The following is a 20765-nucleotide window of genomic DNA, read 5'->3' as shown; positions in this document are numbered from 1 at the left end:
CATTTTGTTGGCTATACATGTTACATCTTTTTAGTTAGTCATTTACCATTTATTTTACTTTACAATTGCATGGAGAGTTGATTTTTTTTTTTTTTGTATAGCAGTGTATATGTTTATTCTACTCTTTATCTGATAAATTAGAAGATGGTAAACTGTGGTTTCAACATAATAGAATAATCAGTACTAATCTGAGATGCCTTCTCTATCTCATCGTAGGTATCCTTATATACCTGTGGTTGTTTATGCACTCTTTACTTTGTTCCCCTGAATTGTTTCTAGAGTCCTTCTATCAATTCAATTAATATAGCCTTCTATTATCACAGTTCAATTTCCAACATAAATGTTGGAAACTTACCTCACATTTTGATGTACAGCATGATCCAGAACCACATTTTACTGAGCCTTTCAGTTTACATGTATTATAATCACAGCAGTCCTTAAACTGACAATCCTAAAATTTCATAAGAAGAAATGCTATTTTAGTTCAACCACTTAACAGTTCTTGTTTCTCAGCGTCTACTTAATACTCTCTTGTGTTCAACTTTTCAACTACACAATATACTTATATTCAGTGAAGCTTTACTATTTTACTATTTCTAGAATACCCAAAGGCACATACAACTGTAAGAACTAAATAAATAACATCTAAAATAGTAGTTGATTGAAAAAAAATAGAAAATAAATAAAATAAAATAGTAGTTGATCATTTACATTTACTACCGAAAATATTTGGTAATTAATTCATAAATTGCCAACATGGAAATATATCATCTGAATTCCTAAGAGAAAACTAACCCCAATTGTCTTTTTAGTGATTTGTTTAGTAAAGTTTCTCTTTGTGAATAAATAAAGCTAAAGTAGAGTTAGGCAATATATATAATAAAAATGCATTTAATATAGTAATCATGTGCCATGTTTTACTACAATGGAAATTAAAAAAGGATATGTCTACATATGTATTTTTACAAGGTAAACGGCAGTTAGCTGTTACTCAAATTAGGTGATAATTTAAATAAAGTTAACAAACCAAATTTTTTTTTAAGATATTGGGGGTAGGAGTTTATTAATTAATTAATTAATTTTTGCTGTGTTGGGTCTTCGTTTCTGTGCGAGGGCTTTCTCTAGCTGTGGCAAGCGGGGGCCACTCTTCATCGCGGTGCACGGGCCTCTCACTAACGCGGCCTCTCTTGTTGCGGAGCACAGGCTCCAGACGCGCAGGCTCAGTAGTTGTGGCTCACGGGCCTAGTTGCTCCGCGGCATGTGGGATCCTCCCAGACCAGGGCTCGAACCCGTGTCCCCTGCATTAGCAGGCAGATTCTCAACCACTGCACCACCAGGGAAGCCCCAAACCAAATATTTTTTTCATGTAAATACATTGCATTTATATAATTCTTTAATATTTTTGTATTCTTAAAACTTTTTAAAATCAAATATTTTCCATTTTCTCAAAAATCTGTTTCAAAGATATTGTCCTTAATAGAAGGTAAGATTCTTCTTCATTTAAAATTTTCCAAATGTTTCCAATTTTTCACGTTTATGTGAATAGCTATGTATTTATAAATATTCCCATTATAGAAATAACATAGAATATATGGAGCAAAAGTTGAAGCTGTGGTTATGCCCCACAGATTCTCCAGGGGTAATCACTGTGTATATTTCAGTGTTTCATGTTCCAAAGTCCAATATCACTATATGAGTGGATGTGTGTGTATATATTCTTTCATGAAAAGTAAACCAGGATGCAAGCCCAAACACGTTTATCAAGACTTATTATGAGCAATCAGTTTAATTTATAACAAGGTAACTGGGAAATGGTGTCTCATTTTTTATTATTTCTCTGATTACTAGTGCGTTTGAACATGAATTTGCATTTTGTACAATTTTATTTATGAATTAAATAATCACCGCACAATTTCCACCATTTTGCATAGGGATTTTTGTTTGTTTTCCTCTTTTCCCTTTAAATAGTAGGAGCAGCTTTCTTATAATCTCCAATCACCTTTTTTCTCTTCTATATGTTGATAACATTTCTTTGCAGTCTATTGTTGATCTTATTCGTGGTGTCTGTCATTTTCTGTAATTTGTAACATTCTTCTTCCTTTATGACTATGGGGTCATCACCAAGACCTCCATTATGCCAAGACTATAAAATATTATCAATACTTTTATTTTATTGCTTTTTAAAACTTATAGATTTTTTTTTGAAATGTATTCCTCTATATTTTGTGGAGTATTTACTCCAGTATTTATTACTAGTCACCTTATTTGTGAACACAGGAACAAATAAATGTACACACCTGCATGTGTGTGGGTCAGTGCAAAAACAGAGCTTCCACTTGTGTAAAATGGGGTATATTTATGAAGACATAGGTGTGAATGCCATTCTGCCAAAAACTACCTGGAACACATCTGAGTTGAAAAAGTTGCATTTATTACTAGTTTCCGGAAAGGAAAACACACACCATGGGGAACTGTATATACCTCAGTGAAAGGATCTAATTATAGAATTTGGGCTCCTTTTAGGTGATTTGGGGAGGGTTTAAGGAATCTAGACTTTGCTAGACTAGATACTGTCAGAAACCAGGGGTTCATCTATAGTTGGGTATTTTAATAATTCTTATCTAGACGAAGAAAGACGGTACTGATGCTAGGGTTGAAATTGGTAAAGGAATTACTCCTATTAGCCAGGAAAGGACAGTGTTTGGTCATTATTGTGACTTGGACAATTTTCAGGTTTTACCGTCCTCAGACATAAAGTGAATGCCCTTGCTTAAAGAGTGGCCTTGCATTTTTTCCTTCATCCATTATGGTTACAGATGTTGACCTTGTATACAATTGTTTATTTTCAAAAGGAGAACATTGCAGCCTGTCTGTGAATGCCAGGCCAGCTCTTAGCAACACAGAGGCCCAGCTGATAACAGGTCAGATCCTACATGTCAAGGATTATTTCTCCCTTACTCATACGGAATGCTTTGGATTTATAGATAAACCCTTATGACATTAACTATTTCCACCCTGGAAATAAAATGTCATATATCTATCTAACTTTTTTTTTTTTTTTTTTGCGGTACGTGGGCCTCTCACTGTTGTGGCCTCTCCCATTGCGGAGCGCAAGCTCAGCGGCCATGGCTCACAGGCCCAGCCGCTCCGCGGCATATGGGATCTTCCCGAACCGGGGCACGAACCCGTGTCCCCTGCATCGGCAGGCGGACTCTCAACCACTGCGCCACCAGGGAAGCCCTCTATATAACTTTTACATATTTAGAGAGTTAAATCAATTGATAGATATAAATGCTGATATATAAATAGATAGAGATGTATAGATTGCCCAGTACCACAGTGAATGAAATTAAACAGCCTTGCAGTATGTTCTAATATTTTGTAATGCAAAATTACCCCCAAGTCAATTCTTTTTCTAAAAAGTTCCTTTGTAGTTATCTACAAGAATCTAAAAGAAAACAAACAAATGTACATAAAACAGAAACATACTCACAGATACAGAGAACAAACTAGTGGTCACCAGCTGGGAAAAGGAAGGGGAGGAGGGGCAAGATAGGGGGATTAAGGGACACAAACTACTATGTATAAAATAAATAAGCAACAAGGATATATTGCATAGCATAAAGAAATATAGCCATTATTTTTTAATAACTTTAAATGGAGTACAATTTATAAAAATACTGAAAAATCAAAAAGTCCTTTTGTATTCTTCCTTAGTTCTCTTTTAGAAAAACTTTTGAATAAACCTTCCAAGTAACTTTATTCCTAATGGGGTATTCTAAATCTACCAGAGTCAATCTTCACCCACTCACACACATCCTGTGTTATTATAAAGATAATTACATTATACATGCATTCATTCAATCAATAAGTATTTGATGAGTGTGGAGTATGTATCAGACACTATTCTATGTGCTGGTGATGCAGCAATAATCAAGCCATAGACTATCTATTCACTTTGTTATTTTGTTGTTGTTGTTCTTTTGCCAATACCACCTGGTGTGTGTGTGTGTGTGTGTGTGTGTGTGTATTTAATTTGCTATGGATGATTACTGTTCCAAATTATTAAAATATTCATGCACTTGGTTAATTTTTATTTCTAGATGAAATTTAGGATCTGCTTTTGCAGAAGAGTAGTTCAATTTGGGTTAAAAGGGGCATGTTGGTGGGGATTTAATAAAGAATGAATTGGATGTAGTTTGACTTTAAAAGAAATAGCTATCTATTTATTCCAATTTCCATGTGTCTTTCAGTTTTGTTAAATCATTTATACCTTTGAAGTACTGGAAAGAACTTATTAACTTTATTCCTATTTGTTACATAGTTTTTATTTTCTTAAGAGTGTAGTAAATTTGCCTTTTTAATTTCATTCTCTATTTATTGACTTTTAAAAAATAAAGACTATTATTTTTCTCTTAGTTATTCCACTACTGTATTCCAAGCGCGACATTTTTCTTTATTGTCAAATATAATGGATCTACTTCTAATGATTCACTATTATGTATTAAATTTCTTATAAATTACTGGTAGAAAGTTTCTTCAAATTAATGATATTAAGTTTTATTCTGAAGCACGTTTTTGAGGAAGGAGTATTTAGTGTTATAGATTCTTCCTCAATTAGTTGTGATAAGGATATGTTTTTTCTTTGTTTAGTATAATAATCCCATGAATAAATTAATGTATTAGCATTCTTCAGAATAAACCTCATTTGGGCATACTTTTCTTTTGATTATACTTGTGGATTTACCTGTTAATATTTATCATAGGAAACTTGCATCTATGTTTGTTACACTAGACCATAGTGTGTGTTTGTGTGTGTGACTTTGTGATGCTGAATTTTTCTTTACTACTAAAATTAGTTGAAAATTGTACGTTTATTATCTGCCAACTAGTTCAAATCAGATGCTGTCCACATGTGGTTGGTAGACCTCAGGAGGTCTCTAAGATATTTTTAGTGGGTCTATAAGGTCAAAAAGTTTCTTAATAGTAATTAGACTTTATTTGCCTTTTATATTGTGCTGACATTTGCACTGATCGGGTAAAAGCAATAGTGGATAAAACTGCTGGTGCTCTAGTTTGAATCAAAGCTAGTGGTCATTATATTATTCACCGTCATGCACTCTAAAAAAAAAAACAGTTTCATTTAAGAACGCCTTTGGTAAAGCTGTAAAAAATTACTAATTTGCTAATTTTTTTTTTTTTTTTTCGGTACGCGGGCCTCTCACTGTTGTGGCCTCTCCCGTTGCGGAGCACAGGCTCCGGACGCACAGGCTCAGTGGCCATGGCTCACGGGCCCAGCCGCTCCGCAGCACATGGGATCCTCCCGGACTGGGGCACGAACCCGCGTCCCCTGCATCTGCAGGCGGACTCTCAACCACTGCGCCACCAGGGAAGCCCTAATTTGCTAAATTTTAACATTTGAATACTCCCTTAATATTGTGACAAATGGAGAGCATGCATAAGCTCTTTTCATGCATAACCACAATATCTTCTCAATTACTACAGATTCTCAAGGAAAACACTGATGTGATTGTTTGAATTACAGACTGAATAGTCACATTTACCATAGAAAACAAGTTTTTATATGAAAGAACAACTTACAGACAAACCGTGGTTATTCAGGCTTGGGTATTTGGCAGATGTTTTCTTAAAAGTGAATGAGGTATGCCTGTTACTTCAAGGAAAACAACTGAATTTGAATCTTTCAAGGGAAAATTAGAATTTTGGAAAACTTTTACCCATCGACAGAGACTTTATTTTCCCATTACTTTTCTGACGATATTAGTGATGATATTAATGAATATAAGATTATGGTATTTCATAATGAAATATGTCAACATTTAGAAACTGCATAATTCAGTGAACCAAATGACCAACACATGATGTTACAAAAATATACATGTGTAAAAGGTCCACTTGAATTGTAATATAGACCAATGGGCTTTAGTGTAATGGGGTATAAATTATCCACTAATTTCGGTTTCAGATTTAACAATGCAACTAACCTTTTAGAAATTTTCACTTTTCAAGTTTGGTGTAGCAACAAAGTAGAATATGCACAGTTTTCTGAAAAGTTATTAAAATTCCCTTCCATTTTATAACTATATAATTGTTTGAGGATGGATTGGGACTGCATCTGGAGATGATGAATTTGGAGAGAAATCACAATCTCATCAATATCGATTCCTCCAATCTTAAAATATGGCATATTCTTGAATTTATTAAATACTTCCATGATTTCTCTTAGCAATACTTTGCAGTTTTCTATTTAGTGGTCTTGTACATATTTTATTAGATACATTCTTAAACATTTTATGTTTCTTGGTGCTATTGTAAATGGTGTTATTTTAAAATTTCCTTTTCTAATTTATTGCTGATATAAAGAAGTCTTTTGACTTTTGTGAATTATGTAACCAATGACCTTGGTAAATACACTTATATACGCAAATTATAATTTATTTCTAGATTATTTGGGTTTTCATTGTACCCGATCATATTATTAGGAATGACAGTTAAATTTCTTCACTTCCAATTGTTATACGTTTTCTTAATTAACGTTAGTCTTGATTTTTTTCTTTACTACTGTTAGTAGAGGCTTATCGATTTTATTTATTTAATTAATTAAATTTATTTATAACAAGAACTTGCATTTGGTTGTAGGATGTTTGGATACAGAATCTATACTGACCATGAAGGTGTTACGGGTATTCTGATGTCAGCACTGTTAGCACAGCTAACCAATCATTCTCTAATGATCTTGGTTTTCATTACATTTCATTTTCATGTAGTTCAAATTACTGTCTACTTTCCCTACTGATTTCTTCATCCAGGTTATATTCTCCTTCCTGATTTCTACCCTGGTAGTTTCAGGCATTTATACTTGTCCTTTCCTATTCTTGTAGCTTACACTCCACATATTGGGGAACCAATGTGAGGATCTGTCAGCTTCTAAGTGTGTCACCTCAGTGGGTCACTAAAGAACAGGCAACATGAACACAGGTTAGGATAATGAACCTATTGGATCTACTGTTAAGATGGATTTTTCAAAGATGTCAGGTATCACCTGGATTCTCTGTAGGCCTACGCTACGCATGATAGCAGTTTGAGTCCTCTTATGTGAGTCTGTTAAGTAAAGATTCTCTATTCAGTCATCCTACAGTGATCTGGGTATTCCCCATTCCCCAGTGAACAGCTACCACAAATGGCTGGAGGTCACTTTGGAGGGGAATAATTGAGGAAGTTGCTACTTTATATCCTTACTTGGGCATTGTAGGATCTCACCCTCAACTCGAACAATGAGCTCTGGCTCTGAGACTAGCTTGGGTCCAGAAATTTAGCAAGGGATTGTGAATTTCCATTAGTAGTAATTGGCACCAGTCCTTTGCTCATCTCTTCCTAATTTTCAGTTACATACATCAAGGGATATCATAATTGACTACCCAGATCTCTTTTTTTAAATATAAATTTATTTTTTACTTATTTATTTTTGGCTGTGTTGGGTCTTCGTTGCTGCACACAGGCTTTCTCTAGCTGCGGCAAGTGGGGGCTGCTCTTCGTTGCAGTGTGTGGGCTTCTCATTGTGGTGGCTTCTCTTGTTGTGGAGCACAGGCTCTAAGTACACGGGCTTCAGCAGTTGTGGCACACGGGCTTCAGCAGTTGTGGCTCGTGGGCTCTAGAGCACAGGCTCAAGAGTGTGGCGCACAGGCTTAGTTGCTCTGTGCCATGTGGGATCTTCTGGGACCAGGGATCGAGCCCATGTCCCCTGCATTGGCAGGCGGATTCTTAACCACTGTGCCACCAGGGAAGTCCCTACCCAGATCTCTCTTAATCACAGCCACTTGACCTCTGCTATTCTGGAATTCAAGCATCCCTAGTGACACTGGGTGCCCAACTCCATGACGGTACTTCCAACCATCGACCCTAGTCTATAGAAGAAAGCTACCACTGAGATCTTCAACCACATCAGGATCTCCTCAGAAGTGCATTTCCTCATTGCTTTAGTGAAAGGAGTGTACTCTGGGCCATCCGGATAATTAGGTGCTAGATTTTGTAGTATCCTTATGTTCTATTAAAATATGGCCACAACTCTGAACTTTTGACCCCTTTTGTATTACTCCGTTAAGGTTGTTCTGGCATATCAACCTCATTTATTGTAGGCCAGATTGTTTCCCATCTTCAAGGTTCCATCCAGTGGCAAATCAAGGCTGGCCCCAGGTTGCCTTGCCAAGGTATTAAACCCTGATTCACTAGACAGCATCCTCCTTTTCCAGGCTTATACTTTAATATCTTGGGGTCAACATCCTTAACATCCATCCCTGGCATGTTCTCCATGTTCTTGTCCACACATACTAGCAAATTCTACAATTTAAAAAAAATAACTTTATTCCAATAGCAGAGGGTATGTCTTCACTTGGGCTGCATTTAGACTTGAGACTAGTTAGTTGTCTAGTACCAACAAGGGAAGGCAGGGACAGATCTTGAGAAGAACAGGCATCGTCTTGTGAGACATCCGTCTCATCTAAGTCTCTCTGGTCCACAGGCAATGTGATGCTGCTCTGCCCCACCATGGGGAGAGCAGTAACTTCACAGCCCAGGGGGTTCTGAGGGATTTGGAGGTGTTAAGTTTCTCCAGTGCATCTATTCAAATGTGCCAAGCCCAGAAATGAGTACATGAGTACATATTACTATCTGGCCAGCATGAAATCCACTTTCAGAAACCTGTCTTGAGTGTCTGCTTCCTAGGACAATTTCTGGTCCAGCTAATGTGGTTTGAGTTTCTCCAGAGACAGACTCTGAAACAGTGATGCATATGAGTAATTCATTTGAAAGGCGTATTAGTTCCCTACTGATGCTGTTGCAAATGACCACAAACATAGCGACTTAAAATAACCCAAGTTAATTTCCTCATACTTTCTGTAGCTCAGAACTTCAGACAGGCAAACTAGGTCAGGTCCTCTGCTTACAGTCTCACAAGGGTAAAACCAAGATGTGGGAAAAAGCTTCCTGTTTCTTTGGTGGCTGTCAGCCAAGGGCTTGTCTTTTCTCCAAGAAACTATCAGCGTTTCTTCTTGTGCTTCCATGTGTCTTCATCCAGCAGTAGCGGCTTGAGCCCCCTTCTGCCACATCTCTCTGACTTCACCTGGAGAACATTCTCTGTTTCTAAGGGCTCATGTGATTAGCCAGGACCCACCCAGATAATCCAGGATAATGTCCCCTCTTTAATGTCCATACCCTTAATTAGTTCTGCACATTACCTTCTGCCATGTAATATGCATATCCACAAATTCCAGAGCTTCGAGTGAGGATGTATTTGAAGGTCCATTCTGCCAACCACCAAAGCGCTGGTATAGGATGTTAGGGAAGGGACGCAAGCCAGTACGAGTGGGTTTGTGAACTGTTTGCTGCTCCTGTAAGATAAAGCTAAATCCCACAAGTACCTCTGGGAAATGACACAGAATAGGGGACAGCAAACATTTTCTGTAAAGGATGAAATAGCAAATAGTTTCAGTTTTGCTGAAATGCTGTGCCATATGGTCTCTGTTGCAACTATTCAACTCTGCTGTTGTAGCACAAAAAGAGTCATAAACAATATGTAAACATATGGGTGTGGCTGCATTCCAATTAAGTAACGTTTACAAAAATAAGTGGCAGCTGAATTTGGCCCACTGGCTATGGTTTGTAGAACTTTGATGTAAAGCATGCCTCAGAAAATTTCCTCCTAAGGGGCAAGGAATCTGGGACATTTATTTACCATCATAATTATCTGAGGGCCGATCGATAGTCCTGAGTACATTAAGTCCTCCCTGATAACTGGCTGAGTATTCTACTCTATTGAGGCCAGAGGACGCACTGCAACAGAAAGTATCAGATACTTGAAGCAAAAACACTCTACAGGAACAGTCAATGCCAAGGAAATACTGGTAGAGCATTGACAGCATCTGCTGTAAGTGTTAATCGGCCTACAGCCTGCAGTTGTGGAAATTCACAATGTGTAGATTTAGCCCTAGATTATGTTGTTTCATTTTATCCTTCATTAAATATAACTAGAGTATTTGGCAAGTAATTGGCACATATTTAGGGGTAGGTGAATGCAAGATGAGCACAGTACTATGTATTTATCAAAAAAACTAAGATGACATTGGAAAATCAGAGATAGTTGGAAAACATGTATACATATATATAGAGACACACACACACATACATGTATGTATAAACTTTAGGAAATGGTACATGATTAAGAGAATGTGTAGGGATTTAAAGTTATGTAAACAGGTAGTGGTTAGCTATTTTTGTAGGTGGATAAAAAATTCATATAACTACTGGGGGAGTAATCATGAAGAAATTTTTTTAATTTAAATAGGGGGAATTATTAAATATTACAAAATAATGATATACTAAATATCTGGTCCTATCACTTGAAAATAGTGTGCATTGAACATTCGGTTGATGGAACTATAGTAGATTACACATTTATATTTAGAATGAGTAAACAGAACAAATTTTGATCATCCTGAAACTGAGAAATGCAGGAATGTTTGAGAATAATTAAGAAACATCCATTATAATGTTTAGACATCCTTGCAACCATAAGAAACAGAAAAAAGTTGGACCAAATTCAGAAGTTTGTAGAGAAAACAGAGACTGAGGTCATATGATTTGGCTAAAAGGGAATTCATTTAGTCCATATATTCAAAATCTCTCTGCTGCTATAATTGTGAACGGTGTCTTCAAACCAAGGTTTCATGACTCATTTGCCTTCTCAGCTGAAGAGGTGTGGGGAAATGATTCATACGTCTTAATTTATCCTCATTTTCACATCTTAATTCTACTGAAGACTTAGTTGCATATATCATTCCATATATACCATGACCACTTACTGGAAACATAAGAAATTGTGCTCAGATTTCAGTCTTAATCACTCACCTGTTCACTGTCACAGTCACATTCTTCCTGAGGTCCCAAAATCCCATTACCACACACCGACTGATTTTGATATAATGGTTTCAGTTTTGAAAAGTTCTGAAGACACTGACCCTCAAATGTTGAAACAAAATATCTATAGTCACGCATGCTGCAGTTGCTAAACATCTTTACACCACTGGAAACCCTAAAAGGAAATAACAGTCCTCAGGTTAAGTAAACCTAGCTAATAAAACCACGTCTAAACAATGCTCCATGTATAATGATACGAATTGCAGGATGGCTCAAACGAAAAACTTGTACCTTGGTGGAGACAAAGTCAAACATGATTAATTTTTCATTGTTTATCTTTAACATTAAAAAAATAAGCATTGAAAATGTATCTTTACAGGAAAGCAATAAGGTATAATGGTTAAATCTGTCTATCTATCACCTATCTATCTACCTACCTATCATCACCTATCTTTCTCCTTACCTAATATGCTCTTCTCTTACATATTGAAAGCTTCCTTCCCTTATTTCCATTAAATATTTGCTCAAATGTCACCTTCTAGAGAGGTCTACCTTGACATTATCTGAAATTGTGTTCCCTCCCATATTCTCCTTCCAATTTCAATATTTATTATTCTACATAGTAGTTTCACATCATGTAAAAATAAGATTTTTTGTTTGTATCTTTTAATATATTTTCACATGACCTAAATTTTACACTAAAATATAAGTCCCTTGAAGTTTTATATTTTCATGTTCATTTCCAGTGGGCTGTCTAGTAGCTATGTCTAACAGATGTCTAATAGACATTTCAAATACGCGAGGTACAGTATTGAACTACTGTTCTTCCCCACCAAGTCTGCTCCATCCACTGCTCTCAGTTGCTGGCAACTCCATTCTTCTGGTAGCTCAGGTTGATAACATGGGTGTGACCCTGGACTTTCTGCACTAATACACACACACACACACACACACACACACACACACACACATGAATATAACACATCCAATTAACAATTTTTATATGGATTACATGTTGAAATGATAATATTTCAGATAGACTGGGTTAAATAAAATAATTTATTAAAATACATCACTAATTAATTTTATCTGCTTAAAAATTTTTTAATGTAGCTACTCTAAAATTTAAAGTTCTATATGTGGCTCACATTTCATTTCTATTGCACAGTGCCACTCTACGCAATCATGTCTGAAATAATCGTGCCTGAACAGCTATATCTGAGATGACAGAAGTCCTGGGTTGTCTCCTGAGCCTTCGAGGAAAGAAATATATAATTGCCAAGGTTTCAGAGTTGGTAGTGTCTGAGAAAAAAAGTGAAATGCTTTAGCCTTTACTGGCATAGCCATTTGTAATGGGATAAATAAGGGAAACTGGGAGGAATATCACAAGCAATAATAGTATTTAAGACAACTTCTCTATTACTTTTAACTACATTGTTTGTTTTTTTAAAAGGAACATTTATTTATTTTTGGCTGCATTGGGTCTTTGTTGCTGTGCGCGGGCTTTCTCTAGTTGCAGCGAGTGGGGGCTAATCTTCGTTGCGGCGTGTGGGCGTCTCATTGCGGTGGCTTCTCTTGTTGCGGAGCACGGGCTCTAGGCATGCGGGCTTCAGTAGCTGTGGCTCGCAGGCTCAGTAGTTGTGGCTCACAGGCTCTAGAGCACAGGCTCAGTAGTTGTGGCGCATGGGCTTAGCTGCTCTGTGGCATGTGGGATCTTCCCAGACCGGGGATCAAACCCGTGTACCCTGTGTTGGCAGGCGGATTCTTAATCACTGCGCCACCAGGGAAGTCCCAACTACATTGTTTTAATCGGCATCTGTGCCATTCTGTTTCTGTAGGCCACTCTCATGCAAAAAGCTACGAACTCTGAGCACTGACATCCTTTTACACAAAATTAGTTTAAAAATACACAGGGACTCAGAGGTTATTTTCTACTTGGACCACATGTTTTCTGAGTGAAAATTAAAAGTATTAGTTAGAACTTGGAACTTTTATTTAAGGTGGGTACAAAACAATTTAATTTTTAAAATCTTTGCTTAAAAGATGGCCATGGGGGGCTTCCCTGGTAGTGCAGTGGTTGGGAGTCCGCCTGCCGATGCAGGGGACGCGGGTTCATGCCCCGGTCCGGGAGGATCCCACGTACCGCGGAGCAGCTGGGCCCGTGAGCCATGGCCGCTGAGCCTGCACGTCTGGAGCCTGTGCTCCGCAACGGGAGAGGCCACAACAGTGAGAGGCCCGCGTACCACAAAAAAAAAAAAAAAAGATGGCCATGGGAAGGAAGAAATGCAAGTGATATATATATATATATACATACACATACATACATATATAATAGACACAAGGCATTTGAAACAAATATTAAATAATTGGCTTTTTGTGGGGAAGACTACCTCTGGGTCTAAAGACAGCTATAAAATAAGTTGGGCTAAGGCAGCTGCCTTGAAATACTTTGATTTCTTATCCAAAGTTCCAATTGTGGGGTAGGAAAAAAAATTGAAATAATTATTTCAGGAGAACGCAGCATCCTCTGCAGCCCTAACTGTTTCTGATTCCATGGGCATTAACTTGGCAAAATGTCAACTATCTGCTTTCTTTTACATAGGCACTTCGGTAGCTGTTTGAATTAATCTTAAATTTGTAATTACAAAATATGTCTTCAACAAGTCCAACAATCCTATCACTTTCCTAAGTCATTTCTAAGTTCCAGTCTCCAAGATAAGTGTTTCACATCTTCTATCAAAGCTTTCTATCAGAATAAACCAGATTCCCTACATCTTTACACCTCCATTAACCAGATTCCCTACGTCTCTATCTGTTTACTCTCCTAATGTTCTATCACAGTAACTGAATTTATCCTCTCCTCTCTAATTTCCTCCATGATTTTGCTCTTAACTCTTCATATGTCCAAAATCATCTTTTCTTCCTCTTCTCTTCATTTTGATCAATCTATAGATAATATGTCATGTCTCCCATCAATAAAATCCCTCCTTTGATTATAATCCCACCTCATAATCCCCAAAAGGTTGCCTGTATCCTTCATCTCCATCCTATTGCCCCCCACAGAGTTTATCAGGTTCCTTAAAAAGAATCTAAAATATTGATTGGGATTGCACTGAATTTATAAACCTCTTCTGAAAAAATTAGACGTTTTATAATAGGTCATCTATTTTCTTAGTGCTGGTATACACATACTTGTACACATAGTAATGGTTTTCAAGATTGATCACCCTGATGAATTTTTTGATGTTGTTGTTGTTCTGACTGTGTACTGATGCTGTGGCCTCTATGTAGGTAGTCAAGCATAATAACTGCAAAGAAGGACAATTATTTTCCTCTTCAAATCTTTTCTTCTTTTTTTTCCCCTCAAAGTAATAGCCAAAGCTACTAGTACTACGTTATATTGTTAAGGGTGATTTTGCCTTGAGCAACAGATACAACAAGAACAAAAACAACAACAGTATCTATGTGAATTCAATATTTCATAGTCTTCATAAATCTTTAAAGTTTCCCTCTAATTCCCTTGAGTGAATATTTCATTATCATGGGGTTTACCGCTTTCTGGAGTCTTATATCATGTGAACAAATTCATTAGTGTGATATCTCTTCAGGCACAACATTCCTTCCTAATTTTTGACGTGGGATTGAGTACAAAAAATAAATTCATCATGTCTTATAAACAACCTCACAAATAAATGTGTGAAATAAATTCAAAAGAAAAAACAAGGCTTACACTGCTTCATGATTCATTATGCACATAGTGCTTGGACAGGAACATTTATGGATGTCATCATATGTTAATCCTATTTTAAGGCCAAGCAGTTGAGCTATAATAACGGAAAATCCCTCCAATGTTATTGCACCTGGATACTAAGATAAAGAAGGTTGAAGAGAAAACCATTATATAAGAAGAAAACAAAAGCAAGTAATACATCAAAACAGTTTTGTTCCTATAAAATTTTATATTTTAATACCTTTTCATGTTGACCATATTTTATATTTTATTTTGATAAAATAGTTAATTTATTAAGAAGCATGATATAAAGTAAAATGTAATTAAACTACCAATATCCTCTGGTGTAAAATTAGGCATGCCCAGATTGTATAGCCTTAAGCACACTTAGTGTTTCTCATGTAACCAATATAAAACACATTTATTTAACTTTCTTATTAAATCAATTCATTCAATTAACAATTATTAATTCAGTATACATGTGTCAGGCACTATGATAAAAGATAAGAATATAGTGGCATGCATGAAAGAAAGGACTTTGTCCACACTTGCAGTTATATTACAAAAGTGGAGAAAGAAAATTAGTAGGAAATTAATAACGAACTCCCCAAATATAGAGAGATCATGAAAAGTGCTCTGAAGAAATGGAGTGCTCTAATAGAGAATTCTGAGGAGGGGTATAAGATACAGATAAGATACTTAGGAAAATCTGTGGAATTGATGTTTAGGCCAAGATAGAAAGTTTGGAAAATGACCCAGCCTCATTAATAGCGGTAGGGAGCTTGTATGGGAACCTGTTCAAAGGCTGTAGTATAATGAGTGAAGTGAAGGAATGACAGAACGGAAGTTCGAGATATAGGCAAGGCCATGGTAAAGAAATTTGAAGTGAGATGTTACCAAAAAAAGATTGGTGGTAGTGCAGAGTGGCATTTCATATAATTTAACCTGGATAAATAAACTGTGATACTTTTCTCATATTTTTAATCATTACAAGAAAAATTCTTAGAACTTCTCTAATTTTTCTACATCAATAAAAATACATAGTGAGTAAAACTGAATTAATACCTAAAAGAAAAAATATTGTGTGTATGTATGTGCATGTGTGTGAATGAAAACATAGAATATTATCTAGCAACATGGAAAAATGACTTAGTAGGTACCCTCTCTTGAAAAAAAGGGAAAATCCCAGTGTCAGGATTTGAAAGGAGGCTAAAGACAAATCAGAACATGAGAGGTGATATCTGGCTAACCACCAGGTTTTAGGGCAAGATATAGGAACCAGAAGCGGGACTTTTAATGCCAACACACAGAGAAAGGAGAAACAGTCTTATACTTTCATATTTATATAGTTGAAAACAAATCTCCTGTATAAAGCCATGGCCATGCTACAGAATAAAATAAGCCCTTAATTATACTGTGCAGGAAGAGAAGGTAGATTACACACAAAAATTAATAACAGGAATAAAAAAGATGACATCAGTAAAGATCCTCAGATTAAAAAGAGCTATGATGTGCAAAAGAATGAAATTGGAAACTTGTCGTATACCACTTACAAAAATTTACTTGAAATGGATTAAAGACTTAAACATAAGACCTGAAACTGTAAAAGTTTTAGAAGAAAACATATGGCAAAAGCTGTTTGATACTGGTCTTGGAAATGATTTTATTGGATTTCACATCAAAAGCCCAGGCAATAAAAGCAGAAATAAACAAGTGGGACAATATCAAAAGAAAATATGTCTACACAGCAAAGGAAACAATCAACAAAATGAAAAAGCAACCTATGGAAATGGAGAAAATACTTGCAAACCATATACCTGATGAGGTGATTTTAAAAATATATAAGGAGCTCATAGAACTCAACAGCCAAAAAGCCCCAAATAACTCAATTAAAACATGGACAAAGGGCCTGAACAGACACTTTTTCCCCCCAAATAATACATATGAATGGCCATCAAGTATATGAAAATTGCTCAACATCACTATTCGTCAGAGAGATACAAATCAAAACCACAGTGAGATACCACCTTCTACGAGATAGGATAGGTAATATCAAAAAGAGATAATGAATGAGGACACAGAGAAAAGGCAGCCCTGGTGCATTGTTGGTGGAAATGTAAGCTGATACAGTCATTGTGCAGAATAGTATGCAGTCCTCAAAAAATTGAAAACATATCATATGAGCCAGCAGTGCCACTTCTGGGCATATACGCAAAGAAAACGAGACCCCTTTCTGAACTCCCATGTTCACGGCAGCATTATTCTCAATAGCCCAGGCTTGGAAAGAACCTGCATGTTCACCAGTGAATGAATGGGTAACGAAAACGTGGTAGGTATACAGTGGAATGTTAGTCAGTTATAGAAAAGAAGGAAGTCCTGACATTTGTGACAACACAGATGACCTTGAGGGCATTATGCGGAGTGAACTAAGTCAGACAGAGAATGACAAACACCCCATGATTTCATATGTGGGATCTAAAACAAACGAACAGAAAACGAAACGGAAACAGACTCAGATACAGAGAACAAACTGGTGGTTAGCAGAGGTGGGGACTGCTGGTGAGATGGGTGAAATTCATGAAGGCGATTAAAAGGTGCTGACGGAGAAAGACAAATACTGTATGGGATCACTTACATGTGGAATCTAAAACAAAAAAAAAAAGACGAAAACCACTGACCTCACAAAAACAGAGAGAATGGTGGTCCCTAGGAGCTGGGGAATTAGGGAAATGGGAAGAAGTTGGCAAAAGGTTACAAACTCTCAGTTATAAGATGGATGAATGAGTCCTGAGGATCTAATGTACAGCATGGCAACTATAGTTCCTAATACTGTATTATATACTTGAAATTTGTTAAGAGAGTGGATCAAAAGCACTCTCATAAATAAAAAAGGTAAACTATGTGAGGTGATGGATATATTAATTAATTTAATTTTGAGAATCATAAATAACTTACATCAAATGATCACGCTGTACACTTTAATTATATTAGTATTTTATTTGTCAATTATACCTCAATAAAGCTGGGGGAGGGGGGCAGGAAGAGCTGTGGTGTGTTGTGCACGTGTGTGCGCACAAATACAGGAAAAACATAGAGAAGAAAAATGAATATTGGACAGTTTCAACAGAGACTTGGAATCTATAGTATAGAATCTAATAGATACTTCAGGTCATGAAGAAATTGGAGCCTGCCGGGCATTAACAGAAGCTTGCAGCATTGGTCAGGAGTCCATGCTCAAAGGAAACTAACTCTAGAAAGAGACAGTTTTTGTGACGTTTAGACTCAGGCCAGGTGTAATAGACATGGCAAACGGGTTCACAGGGAACTCATGGAAAAAATGTTTACTATTTCTGGCCTGGAAAATATAAATTGTGAATAAGAGGAGGAGGATGACTGCGAAACACACAAGCAGAAAGCTTCAGAAAGAAGACCCTCCAAATTCTGACCCCCACATTTCTGGCTGAGTTTTGAGACACTCATACATGGAACAGCCTCAACACAACTGAAGATCTCAGCTGAGGCTAGAGCTGTTGTTCATGATGAAGAGCTGCTGTTCTAAATTTAACCAAGAGCACTGCATGACAAAACAAGCAAACACAAAATCAACCCTCATCAGAGAAAAGCAGCAGAATCCAGACTCCCTATGAACGTTACAATGTTCAAGGTAACAAAGAATATCATTGAAAAGGCCATGAAAACTGAGTTGGGGTGTGAACAATGGCCCATAAAACTGATCCAGAATGTGTATTTTAGAAAATAAACTGTCTTCTGAAATGGAAGATTTAAAGAGAAATCAGTGTCTCCTGACATAATTCTCAGAAATATCCTGAATACAGTCCAAAATTACCCATCATACCAAGAACCAGGAATATCTCAACTGTAATCAGAAAAGACAATCAACAGAGAGCAAAACCAAGATGGTTCATACATTGCATTCTGCAACAAGGATTTTAAAGTAACTACCATAAAAATGCTCCAACAAGCTATTACAAAAACTGTTAAAAGAAATTAAAAAACAGAAAATCTCATCAAAGAAATAGATAATATAAAAAGAACCAAATGAAAGTTTCAGAACAGAAAAATACAATAATAAAAAAATAAATAAAACCTCAATAAATGAACTGAGTAACAAAATGGAGATGTCAAAAGGGAGAATCAGTAAACTTAAAGATTGATTAGGGGCTTCCCTGGTGGTGCAGTGGTTGAGAATCCGCCTCCCAGTGCAGGGGACACAGGTTTGAGCCCTGGTCCAGGAAGATCCCATATGCCGCGGAGCAACTAAGCCCGTGCACCACCACTACAGAGCCTGTGCTCTAGAGCCCACGAGCCACAACTACTGAAGCCTGTGTGACACAACTACTGAAGCCCACACGCCTAGAGCCCATGCTCTGCAACAAGAGAAGCCACTGCAATGAGAAGCCCGTGCACCACAACAAAGAGTAGCCCCCACTCGCCGCAACTAGAGAAAGCCTGCGTGCAGCAATGAAGACCCAAAGCAGCCAAAAATAAATAAATAAATAAATTTATATAAAAAAAGATTGATTAGTATAAATTATCCAATCTGAAAACAGAGAGAAAATAGTTTTTTTAAAAAATTAACAGAAATACAGGAGCAGTGGGACAATAACAAAAAAATCTAACATCAATATTGTTAGCGGCCCAGAAGAGGAAAAAAAGTGCATAGCTGAAAAATACTTGAAGGAAAAAAGGCCGAAAATCTCCCAAATTTGGCAAAAGACACAAATCTACATATGTAATAGACTCACAAAACTTCTGACAATAAACTCAAAGTAGTCCATGGCCAGACAGATCATAATTACATGGCTAGAGAAAAATTTTAAATGCCTTGAAATCAGCCGAAGGAAAACAACACATTGCTTATTCAGGAACAATGATTACTATGACAGAGGATTTCTCATCAGAAATAAATGGGACAGAGGATGTAGGACAATATTTTCAAAGTGCTGAAAATGATTTTTATCCTGCAAAAATATCCTTGAAGAATAAAGAAGAAGTGAACACATTCTAAAATGAAGGGAAATTCAGAGACTATGTTCCAATAGCCCTGCTTCAGAGCTGTAACATCTGTAGTGAAGAAAGAGGGACAGAAGGGATATTTATATGCGAAGATATAATAGACTATTCTTCTTCATTTGACTTTTTTAAAAAAATTATGTTTCAGGGTTAAAAACAAAAATTATAATTTAGTGTGATATACTTCTCAATGTACTGAAAAGTAACATTTCAGCAAATTATATCATAAAATTCCCTGTTTTATGATTATATACATGATTTGGGACCTAAAATATGGTGTTAACATTTCTATATTCTACTTGAAATGGTATAATGCTGGTACACAAACTTGTGTGTATGTGATTGTGTGTGTGTGTAATCGTACTACAGAAAACATGAAAAATGCTTTACAAAGAGAAATATTGAAAAACACTAAAAATCAGAGATTGATCGTTTCTGTAAAGAGACAGGACATATTTGTGTACTATATAGTGTCTGTCACAACTATAATTCTGATGTTGTATCAGGAAAGTAGTCATAGACAGTAGGTAAACGAATGGATATAGCTGTGTTCCTATAGAACTTTATTTACAATATATGTGGTAGGCCAGATTTGGCTGCTGGGTCACATTTGCTTATGTCTATGATGAATAAATCAAAATAGAATACTAAAAATTGTTCTAGTATCCCAAATAAAAACTGGAAATGCCAACGGAGGACCACAAAAAACAGAAAGATAAAACAGAAAACATACACTAAGTTGACAGACTGAAATACAAACATATCAACAATTAGATTCAATGCAAACTGTCTAACCATACTGATTAAAAGCCACAGATTTGCAAAATGTAGGAAAAACCACATGCTCCAGCTATATGCTGTTTACAAGAAACTCACATAAGATATAAAGATGAAAGTAGTTAAGAAAAAAGATTTAGTATGTGAACATTTATCACAAGAAAGTTGGAAAGGCTACATTAATAACAGGTGGAGTTAACTTCAGAGCAAAAATTATCATGGACAAAGGATATTATATAATAAAAGGTTTGATTTGCCAATAAAATATAATAATCTTAAATGTTTGGGTACC

General features: G+C 36.4%; 1 protein-coding gene across 1 annotated transcript in view; it reads right to left on the bottom strand.

Moving 5' to 3' along the window:
• The window catches only part of LOC113628893 (disintegrin and metalloproteinase domain-containing protein 18-like), a 78910-nt gene that overhangs the window by 31693 nt on the left and 26452 nt on the right, over positions 1-20765 (bottom strand). Inside the window, exons 11-13 of the mRNA XM_027122890.1 lie at positions 14663-14799; positions 10924-11107; positions 356-451 (exon numbers count right to left, since the gene is read on the bottom strand). Of these exons, the coding sequence (XP_026978691.1) occupies positions 356-451; positions 10924-11107; positions 14663-14799 (417 nt within the window). The remainder of the gene's footprint in view (positions 1-355; positions 452-10923; positions 11108-14662; positions 14800-20765) is intronic.

The sequence above is a fragment of the Aethalodelphis obliquidens genome, unplaced genomic scaffold (assembly GCF_003676395.1).
Source record: "Aethalodelphis obliquidens isolate GAN/ISIS:26980383/991018 unplaced genomic scaffold, ASM367639v1 scaffold25, whole genome shotgun sequence".
NCBI lineage: Eukaryota > Metazoa > Chordata > Mammalia > Artiodactyla > Delphinidae > Aethalodelphis > Aethalodelphis obliquidens.
Note: the sequence above shows the minus strand (reverse complement) of the source record. Positions and strands in the feature narration are given on the sequence as shown.